At 42.8% G+C, this 27,920-nt stretch overlaps 1 protein-coding gene across 2 annotated transcripts in view; it reads right to left on the reverse strand.

Annotated features, from left to right (window-relative positions):
* The window catches only part of TMCC2 (transmembrane and coiled-coil domain family 2), a 91,397-nt gene that overhangs the window by 62,166 nt on the left and 1,311 nt on the right, over nucleotides 1-27,920 (reverse strand). For both annotated transcript variants that reach the window (XM_081914720.1, XM_081914721.1), the window contains exon 3: nucleotides 9,054-9,578. In XM_081914720.1, the coding sequence (XP_081770846.1) occupies nucleotides 9,054-9,578 (525 nt within the window). The remainder of the gene's footprint in view (nucleotides 1-9,053; nucleotides 9,579-27,920) is intronic.

The following is a 27,920-nucleotide window of genomic DNA, read 5'->3' on the forward strand; positions in this document are numbered from 1 at the left end:
GTATGGGGTAAATGTTTTCAATTTCAATTTGTAGAAAGCTTTAAAAATAAATAAATCTTGGGCTAACTTTAAAAGTATCCTGCTTTTGAACAGTTAGTTGTTTTTAAAGAAATAAATATTCAATATGTGGTTTAGGATATCCTTCTGCTTCAGACCCAAATGTCAGCCTCAGATGTTGAAACTGAAATCTGCAGTGGCTTCCACATTTCGTTTTCGGTTATGAAATTAAATTGGGACCAAATAAAGCAAGCCCTGTCACTTCTACCACTAATCAAATGGTTTCCGTGAGCTTTTAATGATTGGTTGGAGAAAGCTTTGCCAAGGCCACAGAGGGTGCAGAGAGGCTACCACAGGACAGCTTGGTGCATATGAGCCCTAGAGTTGCTAGAGCTGGGGAAAACAACTGCTTGTTGCAGAGCCTCACAGCCTGATTGCCTGCAGAGTTTCGTTTGTTAAATGTGTTTTTACAAGACTTTGGAAGCTGCTCTGCATTGCAGCTTACAAACATGTGAATGTGGCTAAACAGATGCTTATACAATGGGAAACTTGCTTGTTTGAATCTTGTCAGATTCAGGCTTAGGAACCCCCCCCCCCGCCGCCCATTTACTGCAGAAACAACCCTGAGCTCACAGTCAGCAGAGACCTATAGACAGCTATATCTCCTTGACTGGTGTCTAAAAACATGGTACACCCAACTACAAATATGGACATCCCATTCACACAACAACAGGTGCACACCTAAAGATGTAATATAGATGACTGTACGGAAGCTGCATACTGGCAGCCTTCCTAATGAAGTTTGTTTGTTTGAAGTGTATTATCTCATTTATTTATTTATTTATTTATTTATTTTTATTTATTTATTTATTTATTTATTTATTTATTTATTTTCAAGTTCAATAAGTTTATTGTGCTAGCCAAAGGTTATTACAAAACCATGCAAACACAGACGATATAAAACAAAACTTCTGCTTAAACAACCAGAAACATGTTATTGCAAGCAAGACTATAAATGAAGAGCCTTCACAACAACATACAGTGCAATTATTATTATTATTATTATTATTATTATTATTATTATTAATTAAATTTGTATACTGCTCTTCATCTGAAGATTACAGGACGGTTCACAACATAAAAATACAAAATGAAAACACAAAATGCATAATAAAAAAGCAAGAGCAAAGCAAACCAATACCCCCCCTAACACATTTAAAATGCCAGACACAAAAAGATATGTAATGAAGGTGCCGAGTAAGCCTCCTTGGGAAGAGCATTCCACGAAAGGCCCATTTTCATGTTGCCTGCCTTCAGACCTCTCATGGAGGAGGCACATGAAGAAGGGCCTCAGATGATTATCACAGGGTCCGGGTCAGTTCATATGAGGAGAGCTGCTCCTTGATGTATTGCAAGCAATGCCACCCATCCCTAACCATGGTAGGTGGTACTAAAAGCCACAGAGGGGTCAAGAAGAATTAAGAGGGACACATTTCCTCTGTTTCTCTCCCAACACAGGTAATCAGATGGGGCGACCAAAGCAGTTTCTGTGCCCAAACTGGCCTGAATCCCTAGATGAAATGGTTCTAGGGAATCAGTTTCCTCCAAAAACGCCTGAATCTGGTTCACAACCACCCACCCAAGAACCTTGCCCAAGAATTTCATTGTAGACCTCCGAATCTCCCTTACAATTTACTGCTATTCGGGATTTTTATTTTCAAATGTATAGCCTGCCTCAACCTTTATATTAGGGCTAGGCAACCTTTTATTCTGCTGAGAGCCACATTCCCTCAAGAGTAATCCATTGGGGGCCATGTTCCAATAGTTGATGGAGCCATATCTGAGGATGAGCAGAGACAAAAGTGCTCCGGATGAACTAATCTAGAACAAAGTCTCCCCCACCCACTGGACTTCAATCTTCACCTCGGATTAGAATTCTCAATCCTATGCAGATCTCTCTGAAGTAAGCCCTGCTGGGTTTGATGGGGTTGTTGTCAAATAAATATACACAGGGATTGGGAGGAGTTGCTTGCGAACAGACCAATATAGCTACAGTTCCAGAAAGCTTTAGTGTGTCAGAGAGAGAGAGAGAGGGGGGGCACAAATGCCTACCAATTTGTTCTCAGACTATTGGAGAAAAACTTATTTTCATCCAGGGGAAAAGTTAAATACTGCCCCTTGTGGTAGTTTCCACTGCTCTTGTTAAGTTGACAGCAACTACTTTCTCGATTGGCTTTATCAATTCTCTTTTGTTAGCTTGCCCTCAGCTCTTGGACTCAGGTGAGATAAACATGAAAGCCAGCATGTCTAAACAATTCTAATAAGCCAAGGCTTCCAGAAGGTCAGGCTGATAGAAGTTTGGAAGTATTTGGCATCTGCAGCTGAAGCTACAAAAAAAAGCCCATCCTGATGAAAGTAGGATGGGCTGCAGTTCAATGGCCTTTTCAGCTTTGCAGGCATAAAAAGAAAAGCCCCAGTTCAGATGCTCAGCATCTCTAGAGAAAAGATCTCAGGCATGGGAAAGGTAAGGCGTAAGAAGGACCTGCTAGATGGGGCCGATGCTCCATCTAGTCCAGCATTCTGTTCTCACAATAGCCAACTAGATGCCTATGGGAGCTCTCTCCTCACTTGCGAGTCCCAGCAGTCAGCATTCAGAGGTTCAGAGGCTTCAGCCATAACGTCAGTAGCTGATGCAAGACACTGCTGGCTGGGAGCAGCCTCTTTAATGCTGCTCTGCCATAACCTTATGGTGCAGAGTTTGCGTCACTCCACCCTTCAGCTGATGCTCAAGAGCAGCCGTCCAACTGCAGCAGCGAGTGCACACCGTCAAATTCCTCCAGATGGTTCACATGATGACCACATGTAGAAAGATGAGAATGTGAAGAGAGCTGTCGGCTATTCCTGTGTGGCTGCTGGAAAAAGAGAGGTCACAAGGAAAGGTGCTGGCTCACTACTTGGGGTCCACATCACTGTATCATGTACAACAGCCTTCCCCAACTTGGTGCCCCCCTATGTTTTGGACTACTGATGCAGTCCCCCAACAGCATGGCTGTGCTGGCTGGGAGTTGTGGTCCAAAACATCTGGAGGGCACCAGACTGGGGGAGGTTGAGACAGTTGAAGTGGACAAAAAAATAATAATCAGCATGGCTCAGTTTCAGTCTCTCTGTGAGCAACATGCAAAAGCAATTGTGCAATTAATTCCAAATAACAGACATTTGCAATTTAAGGTCTCTTTCCTTGTCTAACTAGCTCCCTTGGAGCTAGTTAGTTCAGTACTGAATAACTTTGGCTCAATGCAGCTCAATGCAGCCAGGAATCTCAACATGCAGAAATGATGGGACTATGTTTTAGAGGGTCAGGACCATAGCTCAGTGATATATTTTTATTACACTGGGGCCAGTCACTGCCTCTCAGCCTCACCTCCCTCACAGGATTGTGGTAAGGTTAAAATGAGGAGGAGAACTATATATGCCACCTTGAGCTCCTCAAAGAAAAGGTGGAATATAAATGTAATCAAGTCAGTCAGTCAACCTATCAAGTACCAAATACTTCCACAATTGCTCTGCATAGAGGATAGACCATAAGTCATTGAGGGGAAGGGAATATCCCTCCATAGGTCATTAAAAAGCACCCATGTGCCTATAAGCCTGTACAAAGCACTGTAACCATGACAAGACACTACTGGAACACAGGAGCATCACACATTAAGTCTCTGGGCCTGTCTGGAATGCCTGCCTAATGCATCAATAGCAATCAGCGGCAGCGGCAGCAACAACAGTAATAATCCTGGTGTGTGTGTTTCTCTCTGCCAGGCAACTGGCTTTCCATCTTTAAAGCAATCAGCTAAAATTGCAGCTCTCACTTATCTCTAACCCTCCCAGGCAAATAAGCAAGCTGGCACCCTTGATGTCATTCCAAGCTCAGATTCATTTTGGCAGGAGCCTGCAGCTCTCCAGTCCCGATACTCACTCTCTCAGTCTACAGGGAGACACAGCTGTTGGTTTTGTAAGATACAAAGCAAGAGAGAATTGAGGATCAAGACTTTATCGGTTCTATTTCTGACACTGAGAAGGGATATGTTCTCTGGCAGCCCAAAGAGGGGCGGGGAAAAGGTATCAGGATACCTCTGCTAAACAATTTGGAGGATGTTGTCTTCGGAGAAGGGGGACTTAAAACCTGGGATCCCATAGTTAGTGAGAGAAACATCCAGAGAAGCCCCTTATCATTTTGAAATGACAGCACTCATAGTCAAAGACAGAAGGAATAAGGGAGCTGCCAAATGGAGAAGGTAGCTGCCTGCAAGATGGCTAGCTTGCTGGCCAAAATCAATTTTTTAAAAAAGAAACCTTAAAACTGTACCACTTGGCATTAACTTTGCTCCAATGATCCAATACCTTTGGCAGGCTGAAAAAGAAAACCCCTGAGTATTCCACCCACTGTCCTTACTAACAAGTCACAATGAAGTACTGATGGCTGTGTGATCCAATGCTCTCACCCAAGGCATCTACTTTTCGGCCTATTTATGAAAAGGTAGTTCCCCTGCCACCTATGAAATATTGTCTCTCATTTGATTGTGTGTGGGTGCATTTGTGCATGCGCACACATCAGTACACATGTGATTGTACCTCTTTTGCACAGTGCAGGTGCTGTAACTATGTAGATATGTTCAAAACAATGAGAAAGGTCTAAGCGTATGTCAGGTAAGCATATAAGCAGCAGCCAGTTACCCCACCATACACTAATGTGTACAGACACCCACACATACACACAAGAAATTTATACACTATAAATCAGAGAGAGCAGCAGAAGGGGATTTGGGATGCCAGAGGAGTGTTTGGGGGGTGAGGCACTCTTGACACTGTGATCATTTTAAAAAAGAAGCCAAGTCTCAACAGCAGAGTTCTCATATGTCACAGGTACAGCAACAGGACCCAGACTTCAGAATGGGCTAAAAATAATGTGAGGGATTGGAATTCACCCAACACTATCCCAGCCCCCCTTCAATGTACATTTCCATCTGGCAAATGTGCAAGGGGCAATGCCTGCATGATCTTCCAAGGAACGTTCAAGATCCTGTCTTATGAGAAGCTGCTGTATCCATGACCTCCACTTTGATTACTACTTGCAGTTGCTTGATAGGAAATGTTTTCTACAGAGCAACAAACAGTGCATGTACAGAACGGCAAGAAAATACCAAGACTTCAGTATGGAATTAGCCTGATCCTGCTGACCCCAAAGGAACCAGGCAATTTATTGTTCTCCTAGCGGAAAGGTCTTAGCAGCTGCAAAAGCCCTTACTTAGGATTTGCAAAGCTCCTCACAAACTCCCCCAAATCCCCTCACTGAAAATATTCACAGTCACATCCGCCACCTTCATTTCACCCAGAGACGTGCCCAGGCATCTTCCAGGCACCCAAAACAACACGTTTGCTCAGTAAAGATGGGCTGCTTACGCAGCATTAAAATTCGGCTCACAGGTATGGGTAATTGCTGTTTCATATCTCTCAGTGTTGTTCTGGCCAAAAGAGAAACTTTGCAAAGATGCTCGGGATAGCTTGGCTTTATGGCTGTCGAGCCCATGCAGAAGTCAGAGGGGGACTCAGTCAGGTACACTTGCCCTGGGATTTGGAGGGCCAAGCTGATTGGGGGGTCCTGCCAGGGACTGGGTGCCTTTTTGTTTGAGTTTATGACTTTATTCTAACAAGACTCCAACTCTGGATCTCAGGCAAGCTATGCATGGGCCTGGTGGTTAAGCTTGTCCCTATGGAAGTTCTCAACTAACTCCATGACAAGAGCTCAGCTCCAAGCTCTAAGCCCCAGAGCAAGACCTTGTCTAACCAGATTCTCAGTAAGGTCATGCGCAACATTATTTAATACTGTGATTCTTAGGCAGGAAGATAAGGACAGGAGATAATTTTGCTACTGTTAGAAATGGTAAACATTTTGAGATTTCTGTTCCTGAACTTGCAGAAAAAATTTGGAGTCTTCGTCTTATGCACATAAAATGGGACAAGAATGGGACAAGAAAGATCTAAGGCTTTCTGGTGCACTCTGTTTTAGGCGGTTTGTCTTTTGGTACCAGGTTACATATCACAATGGGCTGACACGATACATTGTTAATTCAGTTAATTCTGTAATTGCATATTTTAAATATTTTTACTTTATTTTAATCATAGCGTTCAGTGGTAGTGGTAATGCTGTCAACATCTATATAAAGGGGGAAGTTAATTAGAGCAGTGCCAAATGTTTCATGATTACTGGCTTGGAAACTGCTTTCACAGGGACAGAAAAAATCCTGCAAATGGTTCAAATATTCAGTTTTTTAAAATCCTTTGCCTTCCATTGTTTCTGCTACTGCTTCATAGTTATTCCCGCCCCTCAAAAAAGTCATATGGGCAATCACAGCCAATCAGGGATCACATAATGAGAGGGATGATGCGGCAGCACTATTCAGCCAATCAGTTTTAACTACATGAAATCATCACTAAGGCAAAATGAAGACGATCCAGAGGGAGAGCAAAGCTTCCTGAATTTGTGAGCTTGCAGCAATCACAAAAAAAACCTGCTGAAAGAATCAGAATCAGGCACTACCCGCAACAACAGCTGTCAAGGCCAGGCAGAAAACTTTTGAGATCTCCGTGTTTGTGTGTGTGTGTGTTTGTGCAGGGGTCAGCAAACTTTTTCAGCAGGAGACCGGACCAATGTCCCTCAGACCTTGTGGGGGGGCCATACTATATTTTGGAGCGGGGGGGGGGGAAATGAACGAATTCCTATGCCCCACAAATAACCCAGAGATGCATTTTAAATAAAAACACACATTCTACTCATGTAAAAACACACTGATTCCCGTCCGCAGATTGAATTTTGAAGGCGATTGGGCCGGATCCAGCCCCCAGGTCTTAGTTTGCCTACCCATGGTATAGAACAACTGCTAAAGTTGTTGCTCCCACTCCAAGTTGGTCTTGACTTGAATTTTCATTAAATGACTAGATTCTGAAAACCCACAGCTATAATGATATCATCCACTTTCAGTGGATGACGAAGATTTCATGGACTTACTGGATAGCGTTCTAGCTCATCAAATGGCATCATGGCTGACCATGATGCCAGCTAGTGAGGTCATTCATAAAGGCAAGCCTACTGCAAGCAAGGAAGGAAGCATAATGCTAAAAATAGACAACATGAAAACCAGCAAGTAGGAAACAATGTAGGACATGCAATGTTGCCACACCCATAGATTAAGCAGTTGCCCTGATGTCTGACATTAACAGTGTAGTCACAATGTGCTACAAGAGTGTGCAGTCTGTGATAGCTGCAACCTTCCTGATAACGGCCAACCCATTCTATGAGGAAATACAGAAACAGGCTCACATAAATGAATGTCCATGCATTACAATGCCCTCCACCACGTAGAAAGCTAGGTATCATGGAGGATTCTAGTTTACCCTTCACCCTAACATGCTATTTTTCTTTGTGCAAGGAATTAGCATTAAGTGGTGCAGTCTAGATATAGGGCAACTGCCTAGGCTCAGAATCCAAGTAAACTGTTCACCATTCTCAGCTGTTGATTTTTTATTCAATGAAGGTGAGACTCTGCATTCAGGGACTCACTGTCATAGCAGCCTTGATGCCAGGATGGAGAATCTGTGGCCCTCTAGAATTCAATGTTTCTCAAACTTGGGTCTGCAACTGTTGTTGGACGACAACTCTCATCATCCCTGACCATTGACCACGCTTACTGGGGCTGATGGGAGATGGAATTCAACAACATCTGGAGGGCCAAATGGTCCCCAGCCCTGTGTTGGTGGAATACTGAATAATCAACATAGAAATCTAAAATTCTGTGGTCACAATAAGTGTGAATTTTGCAGGGAAGTGCTATGCAGGCTAGAATCCAGTCTTATTTAGATAATCTACAGTAGGCACAGGCAGAAGGTAGATTGGGATCTACTGGTAGTTTTCTAGGTGATCTGTAGTAGATTGAGAAAAAACATTTATGACTCCCAACTGTTTAACAACAAATCAACTTTTCCTACCTAAATTGGGCTGCTGCAATGAAAACCACTAATAAGCAAAAGTGGATTTTTCCCTAAAGGACTGTGAGCTCAATTCAGATCTGGTACCAAAAATAAATTCCTAGTCTCAGGAGGCACTCAGAGGCATAGAATTCCAACTATGTCTTTTGCAGCTGGTTCTGACTAGTAAATTGTGGGGTTTGGCTAAAAAACAAAGCTCATCCTACAACCCTGAACTCTGTCCACCCTAATCTAGGGAATGACAGAACATTTCACACTCTGTTAATGAAAGGACAGGCAAGCAGACATATGGAGATAATTGGCAATACCATAATAATTTCAGAAGGCTAATTTGTAGCAATGCTGGCCAAGCTCAGCTAACTAAGGTTTAGCCTTTTGATATGAATTCCACCCGATTTGTTTTAGGTGCATCTGATGGATGCTCTTTAGCATGGAGGTGCTTCTGGTGATAAATTTTATTTAGTTTTCATTTAAACCTGGACCTATGTAATTTGCACTTGCTGAAACAACATGAAAACCAAAACACCACCATCCATCAAAATTTGCAGTTCTCCAAAGTATGTCATGCAGCCCTCCAGCCAAGAAACATATACAAAATGCATTCTATGAGGTAAAATTGCCCAGAAAAAATGGGTATATTAGGCAAAACTGCACACACAAAAATGTGTATGTTTGGAAAAATTCACACTAAAATGCTGCTGAATTTTCATGAAGACAAAAAAAATATCACAAACTGATGTGGAAGTGTGAACTAAAAATTAGAAAAATGAAAACCCAAAGAACCTGAAATTGACAGATTCACCCATTCCTATGTGCTTCTCACAAACCCCACAGGTGGCACCAAGCAACCTTGCCAAGTTGCTTTACCTTGTTAGATAAAGACCGTTGTTGAAACTCATTGGATTCCAGGGCCTTGAATTCCCTATCAAACAGGCGGGCAACAGGAACATAGAATACTATGAAGTGAAATGGGTTTCCCAGTTACTGGACACCTCATACTTCTGGACCTTCAGTCTTACCTTGTCGGCGAGGCAGTCAGACTCTTCTGCCAGGAGGTATACGGTCCCACCCTCGGCCATAAGGAGAGCGGTGTCAGTGGTGGATGAAGATCTTGGCCGGCCTTGGTGTTGGTGCAGTATTGCTGTCAGGCTGCTATCTTGGGGGGCCTTGCGGACAAGGTGCGGGCTGATTTTCTGGGGTTCCAGGGAGCCACTCTTGGCTCGCCGACTGCCGCTGTGCAAGCTAGTCCCTCTCTTGATGGAAGGACGGGAGCGGATCTGCTGCAACACCCTGTTGAAGGCAGTGGGCCGAGCCGGAAGATCGTGGAGAGACATGGCATAGGAGACACGGTGCATCTCAGGGGAACGTTCTTTTTCGTCTGGGGAGTCGTGGTCAGACATGCCATGGTGCTGGTGCTGCTGCTGCTGCTGCTGTGATGACTCCTGGGAGTTATGGTGCTCCCGTTCCCGGGACCGTCTGCGGCTATGGAAAAGATGCTTAAGGCCATGGCCAAACATAGATCCCTCAGACAGCTGTTGTATCTTCTGCATGGAGAAGAGAGACAAAAGCATTGGAAGCACGGGGGCTACACAGGGCTTCTCTTACATAACACAGACGGCACAGAACAGATGGAAAAATTAGCTCGCAATATTGCCATAATCCTGCAGCTGTATCTTCTGTTGTTACGAACTGGTGTAGCGTTTTTGAAGTCCAGGCTCACCCACACATAACAATCTGGAGTACAATATTTTGCATTTCATGACCATGAACCTAGGGATCCAGCACTCTCAGTATTGATTAACCTCTAGGTTCCACCACCACCACTGTATGTTGAACTGTCACAATTCACCACCAGTGCACACTTATACACACTTACTGCTCCCCCATGCCTCCCAAAAGATCCCACGTCAGCTAGAATCCAGCAAGAACCATTGTCAGAGCACATTTGCCGGTGCAGGAGGCAATGGATGCGAGCAATGTGGGGTAAGCATTATGATGGTTGTACAATATCTAGCAACTGGAAGGCTGAGAGATCACATTTATACCATTTAACAGCACAGGGACAATTGTGATAATGCCGTGTGTGCCCCCCCCCCCGAGACGTATTTCTTAAGGTGTGGAAAGGGTGCTAAACATCAGGATTATTCATCATTCCTAGGCAACAATAAAAGCCTGGCATAGTATGCCCTATCCATTGTCACAGCTGGATGTTTTAAAGGCGATCACTATATTGCATTAAGATCTGCAGCAGAGGTCGGGAAGTTTTGTGGCCCTTCAAATGTTGCTGGGCTGCAGCTCCCACTATCCCCAAACACTGGCTATGCTAGCAGAGGCTAATGGGAGTACAGCATCATCTGGAGGGCCACAGGTTCTTTGCCCCTGATCTGCACCCTAACTGTAACTGGTGTGGCAGGTGTCCTATGGTCGTTTCCACACTTTTTGCTGACAACTCTTCAATTTGCAAAAGCATTCTCCATAGCAGGTGCTTTTCTTCCTGGCCTTTTAAATACGCTTTAACAAGATATACTCCCTCCCAACTGAACCTGCCAGCTATAGATATTAACTCCTGCCCATTTGTCCTGCAAACTCTGCTTTAAGGGTTGGCACAAGCTTTTGCCAAAGTCACAGCTTCACTAGACTGAGGGAGACAGAGAAGAGCATCTAGAAGAGAGCCGGATACTCTGCTGCGTTTGCCAAACCACAATGCAAGCTATGGTTACAGTTACTCAAGTCAAGCCTAACCAGATGCATCTTATAGGAGCTATGGGCAATGTAACCAAATTTCATGTTTAAGTGCAAAAGCAAACCATAGCTTCCTTCATTAAATCATCATTGAAAACTGAATAGGAGATTTTCCTTTCTTCAGAGTTTATGTGGCTTTAGCAGCTAAAAGTCTTGGTTGTGGCCCGCTCGGGTTTCCTCCACAATCCAAGTAATATGAGGCTGGAAAGAATGCCACAACAAGGGACAAAATGCTGGTCTTACATCCTGGATAGCCAATGTGGTGTCCTGCAGATGTTGTTGGACTGCTCCCATCATCCCTGACCATCGGACTGGCTGAGGCTGATGGGAGTTGTGGCCTAACAACATCTTGAGAGAATCAGATTTGGCTATTACAGTCATACCTCGGGATGAATACGCTTCTGGTTAGGCAAATTCGAGTTGCGCTCCATGACGACCCGGAAGTAATGGAGCGCATTACTTCCAGGTTTCGCCATGCATGCATGCGCACACCATCAAAATGACATCACGCGCATGCGCAAAAGCGCCGAACGTGACCTGCAGATGCGCGGACACGGGTTACGTTCGCTTCGGGATGCGAATGGGGCTCTGGAATGGATCACGTTCGCATCCCGAGGAACCACTGTACTGTATTGAAATATAAGCTACAAATGTCCAAGGCATTTATCGCCTATGCAGTAAAAATGTATATATGTGTGGGTGTGGGTGTGGGTGGGTGTATACATATATATACATGTTTGCTTATAAGCAGAACAAACTTCTTTTTGGGGCATTGCTTCAAGATGGAATGAAAGAGCCACATAATCTTTCCAAGGAAGCTGGAAGTCAGGAGCAGGAAAGTGTTGATCCTGCCATATCTTGCAACATATAAAAGCAATTAAATAACAGATTGTCCCCCAGAAAAACCGCTGGGTCAGTTGCCATTTCAAATGAGCTTGTTGCTATTTTTGGAGCAGAGGACAAATTTCCCACCACATCATCCCATATCTGTGAGTGTTTAATGCACATGGCAAAGAAGTGGATCTGTGGAAGAGAAGTGTGTGGTGGAGCCTGCTCCCAGCCTGCAACTCCCTGAACCTGGCCTGCTTCGAATCCATTCATTAGTCTGTGGTGCTTATGGGGCATGGTTTGGTTATGCATGGAATGTAGATAAAAGTTTTTCCTATGTATTGATCAAGGATCCCTAGGCGATGAAATAAAAGTTATTTCCAATCCATGTTACATGTTGTCCATGGCCATAAAAGAAAGGATTTAGCTAATGTTAGTGGATGCAAACATAGTTAAAGATTATTTTTTTCATGAATACACTATGTGGGAAATTTTCTAATTTCATTTGTATTCATCTCTAATTATGGGATCAGATCTTCTAAAGGATGACAACAAGGACATTCTGTACATTCTCCTCTCCCAGGAGAACATGGTATTTGGCCATACATTACTACTTGTTTTATTTTTCTTGCAGAAAGATTAACCTGTAATGCTCTTTCATTATTAATAAACCAGACTGAGCTTGGTTATGTGAAATCATTAATATGTAACAAGCCCAACAATGCTGAGTTCTTTTGAAAAACCTGACAAACGGTGACCCTACAGAAGCTGCAGTTTGAAGAGCATTTAGAAAAGTGACCTAAGCAGCCCACTGACAAGGAGTCTGCATCAGCACTCTCATCTAATTAAATTAATGATTTTGTATTGGGAAAACAGCTGAAGACTCAAAAGTCCACTGCTGGTGCAAGAATAGCAGCTGACCTGAGACCAGGGCTTTCTTGTGGGATCAGGGCCACCATGCAGGTGAATCTTGGCATGAGAAGTGCAAGCTTCCATCACATTCCATCAAAGCAAACAGAATGAAGCCAAGGCAGGAGTCCCTGAAGCAGACGCAACTGGGCCCAATTCTAATAAAAGAGCAGCATATTCACCTCCAAGGATCTCACACTCAGTGCAGCCTATGCACTGGTTAAAAAAACTCTTGGAGAGTTGTCAGGCTCCAGGCCAGAGGCCTTCCCTTTCAAAGCCTTTTAAACCACAGAGCCTAGGGCTTGCTGATCAGAAGACTGGTGGTTCGAATCCCCATGACCGGGTGAGCTCCCGTTGCTCGGTCCCTGCTCCTGCTAACCTAGCAGTTCGAAAGCACGTCAAAGTGCAAGTAGATAAACAGGTACCGCTCCGGCAGGAAGGTAAACGGCATTTCTGTGCACAGCTCTGGTTCACAGAAGCGGCTTAGTCATGCTGGCCACATGACCTGGAAGCTGTATGCCGGCTCCCTCGGCCAGTAAAGCTAGATGAGCGCCGCAACCCCAGACTAAGAACCTTGAACCTTCCATGCATTTCGCATTCTCTATGCCTGAACCCTAGTTTGAGCTCCACTGAAGTATCAGAGAAGGGGCAGAAACATTCATTTCCCAGACATCAACTTGATCTCATGGTTCCTGGAAGCCTCACATCAGTACCCCATGGTTTAATCAAAAGTGAATAACATTTAATGTGTAGTTTTCTGCAAACTAGCCTCAAGTCACTCAGCTCCCACCAGTACCCAAATCATTAGGCCTCCTTTCTTCTCATTAAAAGTTAGGAATAATTTACTAGCCACTAAAGTTGCACAGGGGAAGGGCAAAGAGGCCCAAGCTTTTCTCATCAGCCAATTGACTTTAAGAATCAGAACATCTTATCAATTTTCACCTGTGAAAAGGATTACCAGAAAGAAAAGGGAAAAATCCCTACTGTATTGAATTGCTGCTTTGGGCCATCATGATTTAAAGTTTATTCTATTTATAGAGTCTCTATGGAAACGGAGCGCACGTAAGGTAGAAAAGAACTATAAAACCCACAGATTTCTGCATCATGGTACAGAATGGATTTAGATTCTTCGTTTGCCCTTTAAAAAAAGGCTCATGGGAACCAAAATGCCTGGTTCCCACATTTTAAAAATAACCATTAAATTTTTTTATTTTTTTAAAAAAAAGAGGCTGGGGACCGGGAAGGAAAAATAAGCTATTTTCACAGCATCACGCCATGCCTTGCGTTCTCTCCATGTTTCCTTTTGGGAGAAAATGGACAGATGACAACTGACATAACCAGACCATGCAAATGTACGCTGGCAAATTATTCTGATCTATGGATTTCTCAAAAGAAAGTAAGAAAAGCCCTGCACAGTCAGGCCAAATGTCTACCAAGCCTAACATCCTGTGTGTCCTACTTCACAGAGGAGAGTCTTCTTTTTGAAACAGTCCTCTGTTTGAAGGGCTATCTGGTCCAAGGCTACATTCACACAGCAATTTATTTCATTTCCCTGACATTTCCCAAGCAGGTAATTTCCGCATTAGATTTGAGCTTTCACACAATGTAAAAGCCACTCCCAAAAAACTAACAGAATGTAGCGCATGTTTAGCCTTCATTTCTGTGCTATTAGATTCCAGGAAAAAATCCATGTGCTGTCCCCTTAGCCTAGAAAACTGTGGTAGTAAAGTGATGGAATTTGGAACAGTATACCAGCATACAGTTATTTCCTGCTGTTTTTATGTGGAAACAGAATCAGGCACATGTGAAGCATTGCCCAATGACATCTATTGCTGTGTCAAGCCACGCCCACTTGGGCAATATGTCAGTCAAAAAACCCCCCACTTCCATAGCATAACAGGTACTGCAGTGTGAAAGGGACGTCAGAAAATAGGACATAAGTCCTAGCATTATAATCAGGAAAACTAGTGCCAGATTCCCTAATCCAAATGCACCCAAAGTCCAGTTATCTTCCTCCATAAAAAGAGAGAGGAGCAGGAGCCTTGAAGCTGCTCACTGACAACACATGGACAGCAAAACTGAGTAGGCACGAAGAGGGCATTGGCTTTAGTCTTCTCTACCATAGTGAGATATCCAATCATAGAACTGTAGAGTTGGACCTCTTTTTTCCTTTCTCTGTTTTTGTCTGTTTGTTTGACAAGCATGAGTGGTTGTCCTACTGCTTCCCAAAGTGGCCAGCTACCGTATTTTTCGCCCTATAGGAGACACTTTTTCCCCTCCAAAAATGAAGGGGAAATGTGTGTGCATCCTATGGGACGAATGCAGGCTTTCGCTGAAGCCTGGAGAGGGAGAGGGGTCGGTGCGCACCGACCCCTCTTGCTCTCCAGGCTTCAGGAAGCTATCCCCCCAGCCTGGCAAGCTCCGGGAACTTTATTTCCCCCCCCAAAAAAAAATATAAGTGCGCCCTATGGGCTGGTGCGTCCTATAGGGCGAAAAATACGGTAACTATTACTCAGAAGCTCATAAGTAGACCACGAAAGCAGCAGGCCTCCCGTGATGTTCATTCCCAGCAACTGATATTTCATGGCATACTGCTTCTGAACCTAGAGGGTCTGAGAGATCAGCAGAGCAGCACCAGAACCTGCCGATTGGTTCCAGTGGCGTGGTGGCTAAGGTGTTGGACTAGGATCTGGGAGACCAAGGTTCAAATCCCCACTCAACCACGAAGCTCACTGGGTGACCTTGGGCCAGTCATTGCCTCTCAGCAGAATTTAATTTACAGGGTGGTTGTAAGGATAAAATGGGGAGGGAGAAAGTCATGCATGGTCACCTTGAAGCTCCTTGAAGGAAAAGTGGGAATATAAATGTAATAGGTATAGAAATAAATAAAAGACCTGCTCTTCGCCAGAACATACATAAGTGCAATACCGTTGGTTGAATCTAATACAGTCACTGCATGAATGGAACAGATTTAGAGGAATAGTGGAGAGGAGAGTAAGAGGAAGTCCAACTGCATGATCCAAAGTTGCTTTGCGAGTGCAATGACTTTGTTGGATGCAACCTAATTAAAGCAATGATTTAAAATAAAATAAAAACCACCACCCATCACCTCAAAACAATAATTACATGCCACACATTACAAGGAGGACATGATAATGATAGTATGCCTCTGAATCTCATGCGGCAAGAGTGCTATTGCACAAAGAACTTACTTATGGGCCTCCCAGAAGCATCTGTTTAGCCACTGTGAGAACAGAGGGCAGGACTAGATAGGCTTTTGACCTGATCTTGCACAGCACTTTTTTGTGTTAATATAATTAACCCCAAGCCTTGATATACAGTATAATAAAACTGCATCCTATTTAATCATGAGTGAGTCAATAACAGCCTTCAAAGCATGAAACGTGACTCAATTTCCAAACAATGCAAATGAAAATTTTAGACAAATTACCAATGCGTACTGCTAGTGACAAAAGTGTAGGAGTCTGTTTCCGTGTATTGCACACATATACAGAGATATTTTACATATATGTAGAGGCAGACACCTATACCTTCTGTCCCTTTGGATAATCTAATTTATTGTTCTGGCTAAATAACTGACCTAATTAAAAATAATAATTGTAAAATGGACTTCAAGGTACATATTTAAATGTGTTTTTATTGGAAGCGCTTGCAGGGCTTGCTCTCAAGGCCCAAACTGATGATGACTTTTAACACGGTAAAGTCACCGTGAAGTGATCTTATGGCAGCAATTTCATGGTTTATGTGTGTACACTCTCCTGTAACAACAGTAAATAATTATAATGGCAAAGCAGAAAAAATTCAAAACGCAGAATTTGACCCAACCTAGTAAATACTGATTTTTACCACTGGGGGGCAGACAAACAAAATATTGTATTTATGACATGAAACCAACATTGGTAAATAATGATAAAGGTGGTGGTGGTGGTGGTGTTTGCTCTGGGTAATTACCACATCAAAAGAAAGATTCCGGCCATAGATACAACCTTCAGTTCAAAAAAATCACTGTTTCAGTAAGCCCCTCCCCCATGGCTTAAAGGTGAAAGAACTTTGCCGTTCCTGTACAAACGAGAGTCTTGGTTGAAAAGAAATGAAGTGTGTGTGTGTTTATTATTAAATTAATAACCCATCTTTCACCCCAAAGCTGTCCTTTTTTCCTTTTTTTATCTCAACAACAACCCTATGAGGTAGATCAGTAGAGACAGAGGTAGAGATTGTGGTTGGTCCAAAGTCACACAGCAAGTTTCATGACTGGATGGAGATTTGAACCCTGGCCTCCCAACCTCTAGTCCAGCACTTTAACCACTACACCACACTGGGCCCAAATGTAGATAACGTGAGTCCTAGATAAGTCCCACCGAACCCAATGCGACAAGTCAGTTGCAACTAACTCAAGACCCACTGCTTCCAATGGAACTTAGTCAAGACAAGTGGGACCAAAATGTTTCATTGTGGAGTGCTCCTGTTCAAAGTGCCAGCCAGCTAGCCAGCCATGTCTTCATCTTCTTCCAGGATACTCCATTACACCAACAACTAAGTTTTCCAGTTCTCTCCCCAACAGATAGCATTAGCATTCTATGCCCCCTGAACACGATAAATTCTCACTGGGCTTTGGGGGGGTTGCTCCTTTGTTTTTCCCCCTGAACCTACTGATACCTCCTTTTTGTGCATAGGTGATGTCATTTGGGCACTCACTGTTGAAGTATTATTATTATTATTATTATTATTATTATTATTATTATTATTATCATTATTATTATTATTGGAATCATCCAACATTTGCTTTGCAAATGGCAGATGGCTGGCATAGAATGACTGTTGCTCAAATCCAAGACAGACAGAAGCTAAAGTGAAGTAATGCTTCACTTGTCTGAGAATATTATCTTATTCAGCAAACCCATTCCGCCAGGGAAAGGGCTCTAGCCTTCACAACAGAGCTCCCCCTTCTCCTCCCCCCTACACCTCACCCAAATCTCCTCTGGAGGGTAGAGAGGCACCACACCACAGCTGCAAGCTGCAGAACCATGAAAGCACACATACACACAACTGCCCATGTAATTCAATGTGGAAAAGGATGTGTAGCACCACCAGCTAGGAATGGCAAGCCTATCCCAGTTTGCATGTTCTCTTGTTGGTTATTGCTTCTCATGGATAACTCCTCCATTTGGCTTGAAGTCTACAAGCTGGTGCCTGCTTTGGACCAGTGTGATACATTTAATAAGGTAAAGGGACCCCTGACCATTAGGTCCAGTCGCGGCCGACTCTGGGGTTACGGCACTCATCTCGCTTTATTGGCCGAGGGAGCCAGTGTACAGCTTCTGGGTCATGTGGCCAGCATGACTAAGCCACTTCTGCCGAACCAGAGCAGTGCATGGAAACATCGTTTACCTTCCCGCCAGAACGGTACCTATTTATCTACTTGCACTTTGATGTGTTTTCGAACTGCTAGGTGGGCAGGAGCAGGGACCGAGCAACAGGAGCTCATCCCGTCGCAGGGATTCGAACTGCCGACCTTCTGATCAGCAAGTCCTAGGCTCTGTGGTTTAACCCACAGCACCACCTGCGTCCCTTACACATCACCAAAAAAAGAAGAAATGATTAATCAAAAAAGAGGACATAGATCTGAATAAAATTTCCATAAGCTAATTTATATGCCTAGATGCAACGAACACTACAATTTAAACAGTAATGCAATACATTTCACCATAGTGGGGTAGACTGTGAGCAGATGACCTGTGTGCTTCCTCAGTCGGCCCTCCATGTGCTCACTGTAGATGGGGAACTTCAGGGCCTCTGCTCGCTCTCCATGCAGTGATTCTCTTTCTTTAAGCCAGACTTCAGGCCAACTGAACAGTTTATAACCAGTATGAGGTTGGCCACAGTTCTTGAAGCAAAATCAAATGTGAATGATTCTACAGGGCGGTCACTAATCATGTCATTCCAGAGCCCAAGCTGGTACTGTTCATGCTGCCTGACAGCAAATATATTCAGGTAACCCGTAGGGGACTTGGCTCACCTTGACAATGACCTTCTAAGACTGAAAGGCAATAGCTTATTCTCCCGCAGGACACACATTTCAAGCATACTATGCAAGAGCTCTGACACTGGACATACTAATCTTCACGGGTAAAAAAGGGCAAATGTCACATCCACCCACTCCAGCTATCCCACAAGGCGAGACGTTAATGTCTCCTGACAGAAGTAGGCTTCTAATCTTCAGAGACGTCGAACCCTGAAACAGTCTCTCCAGAATGGTGCCAGAGACAAAGACGGTAAATGGTTTTAAAACTAAGCTGAACACAGTTAACTATAGGTATTCAATACTGCATTTTAATTTAGAGCTATTCAAGTACCATTCTGGGGATGATTTTCCTTTGCTATCCCTTCAGGTTTTGAAGTGCACAGCGAAGCAAGGAAAGGAGATCACCTATTTTCACAAAGCAAGGTTAGGAAATTTGTTTGCACATTTGTGCCAAATTCACAATATATTTGCAAGTTGATGGACTGCTGATAATTAACATAACCGGCACATGATTTTAACCAACATGGCAGATGCCAAATTGCAGATGGTGAAAAGACTGCATTTCTGCAACATTCTATTCCAAAATCAAAGCACTCAAATGTGAAAAAGGTTAAGTCAGCTTCTGCAAAATCTTTGTGGAAACTGAAAATGTATAATGATTCATTGAGTTCCCTTTTAGTCCACTGCAAGCCCTTTAGCATTTTAGTTTTTACCATCTGGTTTATAATGTTTATTGCTGCAACAATAGGACTAGAAACTTGCTACTTTTGTTTCCAAATGGAAGTTGGGCTTCTTGTGGGGTGCAAAACAAAATACTTATATATGTAATTATGTTGAAAAGCTTTGGCTCCAGGCCAAGGAGCAACAACACATTTGTGGATCCTTGTTATTTGGCTCCTAGTTCCGGATTCTAGTCTTCCTGCTATGCAGTGTTGAACCTTGCTTGAACTTCCTGTGGTGTTGACATTGGACTCTTGCATGATTCTGTCATGTTTGAACCTAGACTAAATCTCTGTGCTTGAGCTTAATGTGTTTGAAACATACTGCATCTGCAACACTGCCCTCATTGGTGAGTCCTTTGGGGAAGGTTCGTATCTCCTGCAATTGGGACCCTAGCACCTGAGGGCATTTCCTGGAGCACGACATCCTGCTTCACTGCCATCCCAACAAAAATCCCACCCCCGCTCGCCAATGCTTCTATTAGGCCCAGAAAAAAGCTTCCATTGGTACCAATGGGACTTGCTAATGGTGCATTTAGCATCCTGTCTAATGAGGCTCTCAGTTCCCACCTTAACAGTGTCAGGAAACAGGGTGAACAGCTATACTGCTACTATGCTGGAGAGTTGTCTGAGCCCATGATTTAACTGCAGGGGAGATTTTCCCAGCACAAAGTTTAAGCGCTCAGCTTGCAAAGAATTATGACAGCACCTTACAATGCAAAACATTCATAGTTATGTAAAAGAACAGGACCTATACAGTCACGCTTAGATAAGGAAAGCAACGCTGTTCTCACTCTGGGCTTGGAGAGAGCCTGACTTGCACTTCACCAAGGACGAAATTATATTCTGTTACACTCAGCAAAATGTGCAAGAGAAGAATACACCCAAAACACATTTAAAAAATATCTGCTAGCTTAAAACATTCAGGTCTTCATTTATTACAAAGACAGAATGCCTGTAAACACAAGAAAAAGAAAAATGAGACCCAAGGCTGTCATTTACTAAGTTTTCACTCAGAAGACTGCACTAAATCTTTATAAAGAAAAAATACAGTGATGGTTGGTGTGTTAGAGTTTGGGCAGTGACTGCATAAGGCAGAGGTAGGGAACCAGTCTCCCTCCAAATGTTTCTGGAATACAACTCTATTTATGACCATTGGAAGTGAGGAGAGCATTGGGTCCCAACCTGTGCCACCCCGCCAGCTGCTACTGCAGAAGGTCCCATGTACAACCTCTGGCATTTCCTATTCAAGCAGATCAGAGAGCAGGTGGCAAGAAAGGCTCTGGTGTGAGATGCTGGGGGAATGATGCTGGTGGCCAGAGGAGACAGTGCTGGGCTGGATAGATGGACAGTCTGGCCTGGTATAAGGCAGCTTCCTATGAAAATTAAGACGGTCACTGCCACTGGGCAGCAGCCAAGAGGAAGGAGGACCATAACAGAAGGAAACACAAGGTTACAGAGACTCAGGGGCTGCTATGTCAACAGGAGCCTGCAGCCCACAACCAAACTTCAGGAAGTCCACAACCAAACATCATGCAACCCATCCAGCTCTTCAGAGTAATGGAAGCGGGTGAGGAAGCAGAGAGAGATGGGGTGACAAGAGGAAGATCAAGGGATAACAGAGAGAGTAATGCAATATTGTGCACTTCTACTACTTTTGGCTGCCGCTCCACTCTCCATCAGATGTGTGCCCACCTGCAGTACTAACTCCTGGTTGCCTTTTCCAATGAGTTAAATGGACCTTCATAGGGAAAAGGTCCTCCATCTTTTCTTTAAACTATCCCCACTCCTAGCAAAATTAGCAGGCATGTAAAAATGGGAATATTTGTTTGCTTTCTAGAAGCACTTTGCCTCAAGCTGGCAACAAAGGTTCACTTTGTGGAATCACTCAATGCTTCATGCCCAGATCTTCACTCTAAGGATTCTGCAAGGTGCATATTTTTAGTTGCAGAAATCCCAAATGAACTTGTGGCCTGCTATTAGCAATGTGTTTTTAATCTCTGGGAGATGCTACTGGGAAAAATTGGGATATGTCACTACATCTGGGAGAAGGTTGCCAAAAAATTATATTGACAGCAGATCAGTAAAAGCTTGGCCAGCAGCTAGAAACCAATTCTCAATTCTCCCTTTAGTAAAGTGAAGGGGTGTGCATTTATTTATGACACTGAATTTATTATGAACTCAGGCATCCTGTTGCTGAGCTTATAACTGCTGCCCATCCAATCTTAGGCAGAATTAGGTCATCCATCTGCTGTTGTGTCTTGCCAGGACTTTTTCCTAGTCCACTTCTGCTCTAAAAGGCTTGCTCATCACCAGATGATTTGAACTTTTATTTGGATAAAGGTATGTACGCAACCCTGCACCCTCTCCTCCCCAATCACAGGAGAACAGATTCTTTCCTGCTAAGGATCCAGCAGAACAATTAAAGTCTGAATGTTTTGCAACAAAGAGGGGGCATATTTTTACAACAGCACCTTTGTTATTAAATTAACAGATCAAACCCAGCTTTAACCAAGGAGGTGAATGTGGAGCTATTGATACAATGCTGAAATAGAGAGATCTATGAATGAAGGTCCAGGTTCAGTTCCCGATATGTCAGTTAAAAGGGCACCCTGGGCAGAATTTAACAAAAGGAGTTGTATGAATGAGCCTCCGTGGGATTCCACTTTTGGAGAAAATGGATGCATGAATAGTCCCATGCTTCTGCTTTCCAGTGCAAAGTTTAATATGCTGAAAGCAGACCTATGCATCTCTTGAATGCTGACACGTGGATTTTAAGTGCTTTGCTGGTCATGAGCTTTTGGCAAATGCCTGATCCTGCCACCCCCTGGAGCTGGCTGCATGGAGGGAGACTTGTCAGTCCTGTCCACTTCTGCAGCACATGCATCTCAAAATGCAAGCTACAACTTGCGGCAGAAAGTAGGAATGCAGACTTACTTGTTCACTCTCATCATTGTGAGCTGTAAAACAGGGATGGGGAACCTATGGCCCTCCAAATGTTGCTGGAGTACCATCACCATCATCACTGACCTTTGGCTATTCTGGCTGATTGGAGCTGAACAACATCTGGAGAAGCATGGTTTCTCCATCCCTGTTATAAAGTGTTCAACAGCCGTGTGTCAGACTTCTTTCCATTCTTTCCCACTGTTACCTATTCTGATCCAAGTGGTTCCCAAACTTTCTCCCCCACAGACCACTTGAAAGATGCAGAATAACCACTTAATGATTTTTCTGCCTATTGTAGCATTTATAATCCACCATGCTAAATGCTGCATGGTTTTTAAGTGTATTCTTATTGCTTGTTTTATTTCTTATGTTGCATTACGGTTTGAATTAATTAAAAACCAATATGGATATTCAGTGTAATGGATGTGCTCTCTCCCATCTTCAACCACAAATCTACAGACATGGACCACCTGAGTGAAGCTCTTGGACCACTGGTGATCTATGGGCTGTGGTCTGAGAACCCCTGAAATAGATGATAAATAACATGGGCAACAAGACAGTACCCTGTGGGACACAGGGGGACAGAGCAGAAGTCCCACAGTGCACCCTCTGGTTGAAGTATTGAAGGTAGGACTCAAACCACCGAAACTTGCCCCCCCCCACCCAATGTCCCAATCAACTGAGCCCCTCCAGATGGATACCATAGTGAATGGTATTAAAAGTCATCAAGCTGGTCTAGGAGAATTAACAGGGTAGCATTCCTCCTGCCTCTCAATAAAGTTAATCAATAAGGCCAACCGAGGCTGTTTCAGTATCAAATTCAAGCCTCAAACTAGATGGAAATGAGTCCAGATGATTGGCTTCATACAGATATGTATTCAGCTGGCCATTCACCATCCTCTCTGTTACCTTGCTTATGAAAGGAACATTCACAACTGGGTAGTAGTTATCCAATGTCTCAAGTTCAGAAACTTCAAATTTATATACAAATTTGATGATGATGATGATATCTGCCCAGGAGAGTCATTCTGAGAAAAATCATACAAAGGTCCAGTGATAAATCTTTAGGATGCACATATCACACATGTAAAAAGGGACTACATCTAATCCAAGCACTGTAACTCCTGCCTTGGTAACATTCCTACCTACTAACTAGTTTATCAACCAGTTACTAGGATTGATGCTGTGCTGGGATAGTATACCAACTATTCGCTCAAGGTGTTAGATTATTATTGGAAGAAGTTCTGTGCTTAATACTTAGTGAAGTATTGATTATAAGAGTTGTATTAACATAAGAGAGAATAAAGCATTAAAAAGGCATTTTGTATCTGTCTGCTCTCGGAGCTATAGAAAGGAGACTACAGGTGATAACTGGCTGCTTTATAACGTCTATGTTTGGTTTGGTTCAAGGATTCATTTCAACTATATACAAAATCTTGCTTGAAGCTTCCTCAGGAGGTTTTAGGGCAGCACTACTAGTTCCACTGCCAAGCCTATGGCACACTGCACGGGGTTGCAACTCTGACGCAGTGAACTGAGCTAAACAGAAGGTGAGGGGTGGGGGGAGCACTGAATTTTGGCCTCACACAGGGCGCCACTGAAAACTGAAATACCAAAGTATGCCCCTGGCTTCATTTAAGTGCAGTCTGGCTCAATAAACTTGGTGAGAGCAGAATTAGGATATGGTAACCAATGATGAAATTTGGAGGAAAAACTAGTCCAAAGCTACCGGTACCTTAAAGTCCTTATCTGTGCAAATTAGGAAGCTGTATTTGAAGTTGGTCCATGGCTGGTACTTAATTTATTTATTTCATAAAATTGACTGGAAACCAAAACCTCAACAAAGTATACAAAAAGATAAAACAAAACAAAAAAACCTTTGAACAATATTTTAAAACATACAAATAGTTAAAATCATAAAACAGATTAAAATTTACAACTTTGTGAGCATCTGGGTAGGGTTGTCTAAACAAGAATGTTTTCAGCATGCGCCGAAGAAAATACAGTGAAGGTACTTGCTTGATATCAAAAGACAGAGTTCCAAAATGTCAAGACAGTTCTCTTTTGTGCGCGAGATTTGTCCCCTCTGTGTTAGAAGGGGTGTGGAATTATAGGCTCCTATCAACACCTGTGGTGGAACTGCCCCCAATTTGGGGGAAGTTTGGGGGGTGACAGGTTTTGCTGAAATTGTTCTCCTTACTGATCAGCTGGTCCCATTATCTCCATAGCTACCTTTCTAAAATGTTTTTAGATATTACAAATCAGGAACTCATCACACAATTCTTGGTAGGTCCTCTGCTACCAGTATTACATTTTGGAAAATTTTTAATTTATGCAATCTTTCTTTTTTGTATAGTAAAGTAGGACACTTAACCCTATTGGGGGGTGAGGAGTAACACAAATTTAAGGTAGCCAGAGGACAAAGCACACAGGATGCATTTTTTCACAATACAGTATGGTTCTATCTCTTATACCAACAAAACAGAATATAACCAACCCGTTCTTCCAGTGTATTCAAGTATTTGGTTACGACATATAACCCTAGTCTCAGCCAGGGAGATAATTATTTATTATTATATTTACATATTTACATATGTCTTTGCTTTTCTTACTCTGCTCTGTATTGTAAAATATATTGCTTATTTATTGTTTTATGTTTGCTTGAAATAAAAATGCAAACAGCATTCCTTTTTAGTTCCATCAGGCATTCGAACCATGAAATTACGAAAAATTGCAAAATCAAATATAATCAATATTCAGTCATTAATAGATTGGCTACCCTGATATTAAAAATTGGGCCTGGGTGAACGGCTGCGCTTTTGGTAATTCAGCTCTTCTTTTTAGCTTGTGTAAACTAACACAGTTCTTCTGAAGACAATGAGTTACAGCCATCTGTGTTTCCTGCTTCACTACATTATTGTTTCATACTATAAAATGGAGAACCCAGATGCTTCTTCATTTTTGCAAAGCATGGCAAAAAAAAGAAAGGAAAAGGAAAACACCACACATACTAAGTGCAATTATTGCTAAGTGCTAATTGTTATTACTGACCATTATGTTATCAATGGAGGAGAACATTTTTTCATGCATTAGCATATAATGGGTTTCTGAAAAAACACACCCATTTTGGTCTCTTATCTTGTTCTTTTCAAGAAAAAGGGATAATAAATAATTAGCATTCCATATCCCTTCTGGTCATAGTTTGTTCCGTGTTCCAATTAAATACTGGAATTGGAAGGAAATTGTTCCTTTTGCTTTTCTTTGATGCCACTGCTATTCCTAGTACATTAAGTCTAGCACTCCACTATTTGAAATTTCCTGATACTCCCTAAAATGCCATTTGTGCCTCTCCCATTCCAAGAAGCAATAAAAGGTCTGCAGTGAAACTTACTAAATAGCCTCCTCTACAGCAGCACACTCTAATCTATATATTCCATCACCTGTGGATGCTCTTGCTCTCTGGACTTAGTACAGCCAAAGAAAAAGCATCCCAGGGGAGTGAGCAGGGGCCATTTTCTGACTGTAAATGTGTTTAATCCTATCAGAGGAGATGAACATTCCTTGTTGATCTCCTTAGTGGCTGCTGCAATGGGTGACTGCTGTGTATTCAACAGGTTATGTTCAGGGCACTAAGTCCTGCTTCAGCGTGCTCAACAAAGACCCACTGTAGCCAAATTGCTTCAGTTGCTGCAGCCTGAATAGTAAGAGAGGCCTCTACTGATCAGCCTAACACAAGGAGAATTACACTGACGCAAACTATGGTAAGTGTGGTTGTATATTAAGCAGGACTGACATTATACAGGTCAATCTATTTGCCCCTCCTGTCCACAGCTCTGGCTGGGAGTGGCTCTCTAGGGTCTCAGGGAGAGAGGCCTTTCCCATTACCTGCTGCTTGATCCTTTTAACTGCAGGTGCAAGGAACTGAACCAGGGGCTTTCTGCACCCAAAGCAGGTGTTCTGCCCTTGCATCCAATTTGGAAGCTGCAGCTAGTGCAAAATGTAGCTGCTAGAAGGCTCAAGGGGGAATTCACCTCTGCACGTGTTACAACGGTGATGCAAGGTCTGCACAGGCTGGCTATTAGCTACCAAGCCAGGTTCATGATTTTGCTGTAGACATTTTTAAGCCCTAAATGATTTGGGATCAGTGGGCTTAGCGAACTGTTTTCCGTGGTACAGACCAAGTCAAATTTTAAGTGTCTCCAAGGAAACCCTGCTGGTTGTTCTACAACCAACAAATTGTCAGCTGGTGACAACATGGAAGAGGGCTTTCTCAGTGGTCACACTCACACTTTCTCCAGAGGCAGCAGTAACTAGTTTTAAACGTTTTTTTAAATACAAATATGTTTACCCAAACTTTCCTGGACTTTGTTATCTAATTTTGCAACTTTCTACTTTTTATGCACAGTTTAGTTTTGCCTATGAGATATAGTCTTAGTCAGCTCCTTAAAAGTTCTATTCAATTGTTGTACATTTAAATGTATTTCTGTTGATTTTTGAAAGTTATATTTTAAGTGAACAACTTGAGGACTACTTTTTCCATTAAACATTTGTTCACTAAATAAATAAGCAATTCTTCCTATTGCCTTCCAAGCTGCCTCTGTAGAATTATTTCTATTAGAACAGCAATTGTTGAGGTCAAGCGAAAAGGAGCTTGCTGCCATGCAATTTTAGGGAAAAGTCCACAGATATTACAATCATATCTAAGATCATCCTTCACTGATGCCTTCCAGATGTTTTGGATTCCAACTCTCATAAACACCAGTCAACATAGGTAGTCCAAAATACTTGGAGGTTACCTAGCTGGTGAAGGTTGCCTAACATTGTGACATAATAGTGACCAAACCAAAAAGCAACAGGAGCAATTTTATTCCACTATATAAATGGTTTTTTCCTGCTTGGTTGTCTGGAGGGGAGTCTTACTTTCCAAAGGTGACTAAATCACTATGTAGAAGTCTACAAAAACATAGTATTAGAACTTCCACTTGAGTGTAACCTTTTGCACTCTTTGTCTATACACTTAAAACTGCTTTACCAAACAGGTTAATAAATATCACTCTATTTTTACAGAAGCAAAGTGACTCAACAGCACACACACGAGGAGGCAGCTGTGAATGCTGGGAAATTCCTGAACCGCAAGCCAATAAACCATTCATACAGATTATATTCATCACACAACGCTTAACGCATAGTACTGCTCAGAAGAGCTGTTTTGCATAATGTGTCTGTGTCATAGCTGTGTATAAAAGTTCTATTTTATCACTGATAAAGATTTCTTCAGATGCATTTTGCAACCACATAAAGATTTACATGGCTACATTGTAAGAGAAAAGGAAGCTTTGAATTGTATCGTGCAATGGATATATATAAGTGTTGGTTCACCCCAATGGCCCATTAAGATCCAGCATCGTACCTGTGACCATGTACAATATTAAAGGTTTGGGAGAAACCAAAGAACAGGATACAACCATTATCACAGAACGAACGATTTCCCGACACTCACACTTGGCTTCTAGCAAGCCTGAGACGAAGCTGCATGCCTGAACCATTTTGGCAAAGAAATAAACATGTGAAATGTCCCTGTTATGCTATTGGCTGTTACGACACCTCACGGTATTATGCCAAAGGCATACAACTGGGCATAAATTGAAACATACAGAGAACAAATAACAGTAAGTCATAGTTCTTATGGAACAGCCACT

This window comes from Podarcis melisellensis (assembly GCF_964234715.1).
Source record: "Podarcis melisellensis genome assembly, chromosome: 6".
NCBI classification, from domain to species: Eukaryota; Metazoa; Chordata; class Lepidosauria; order Squamata; family Lacertidae; genus Podarcis; species Podarcis melisellensis.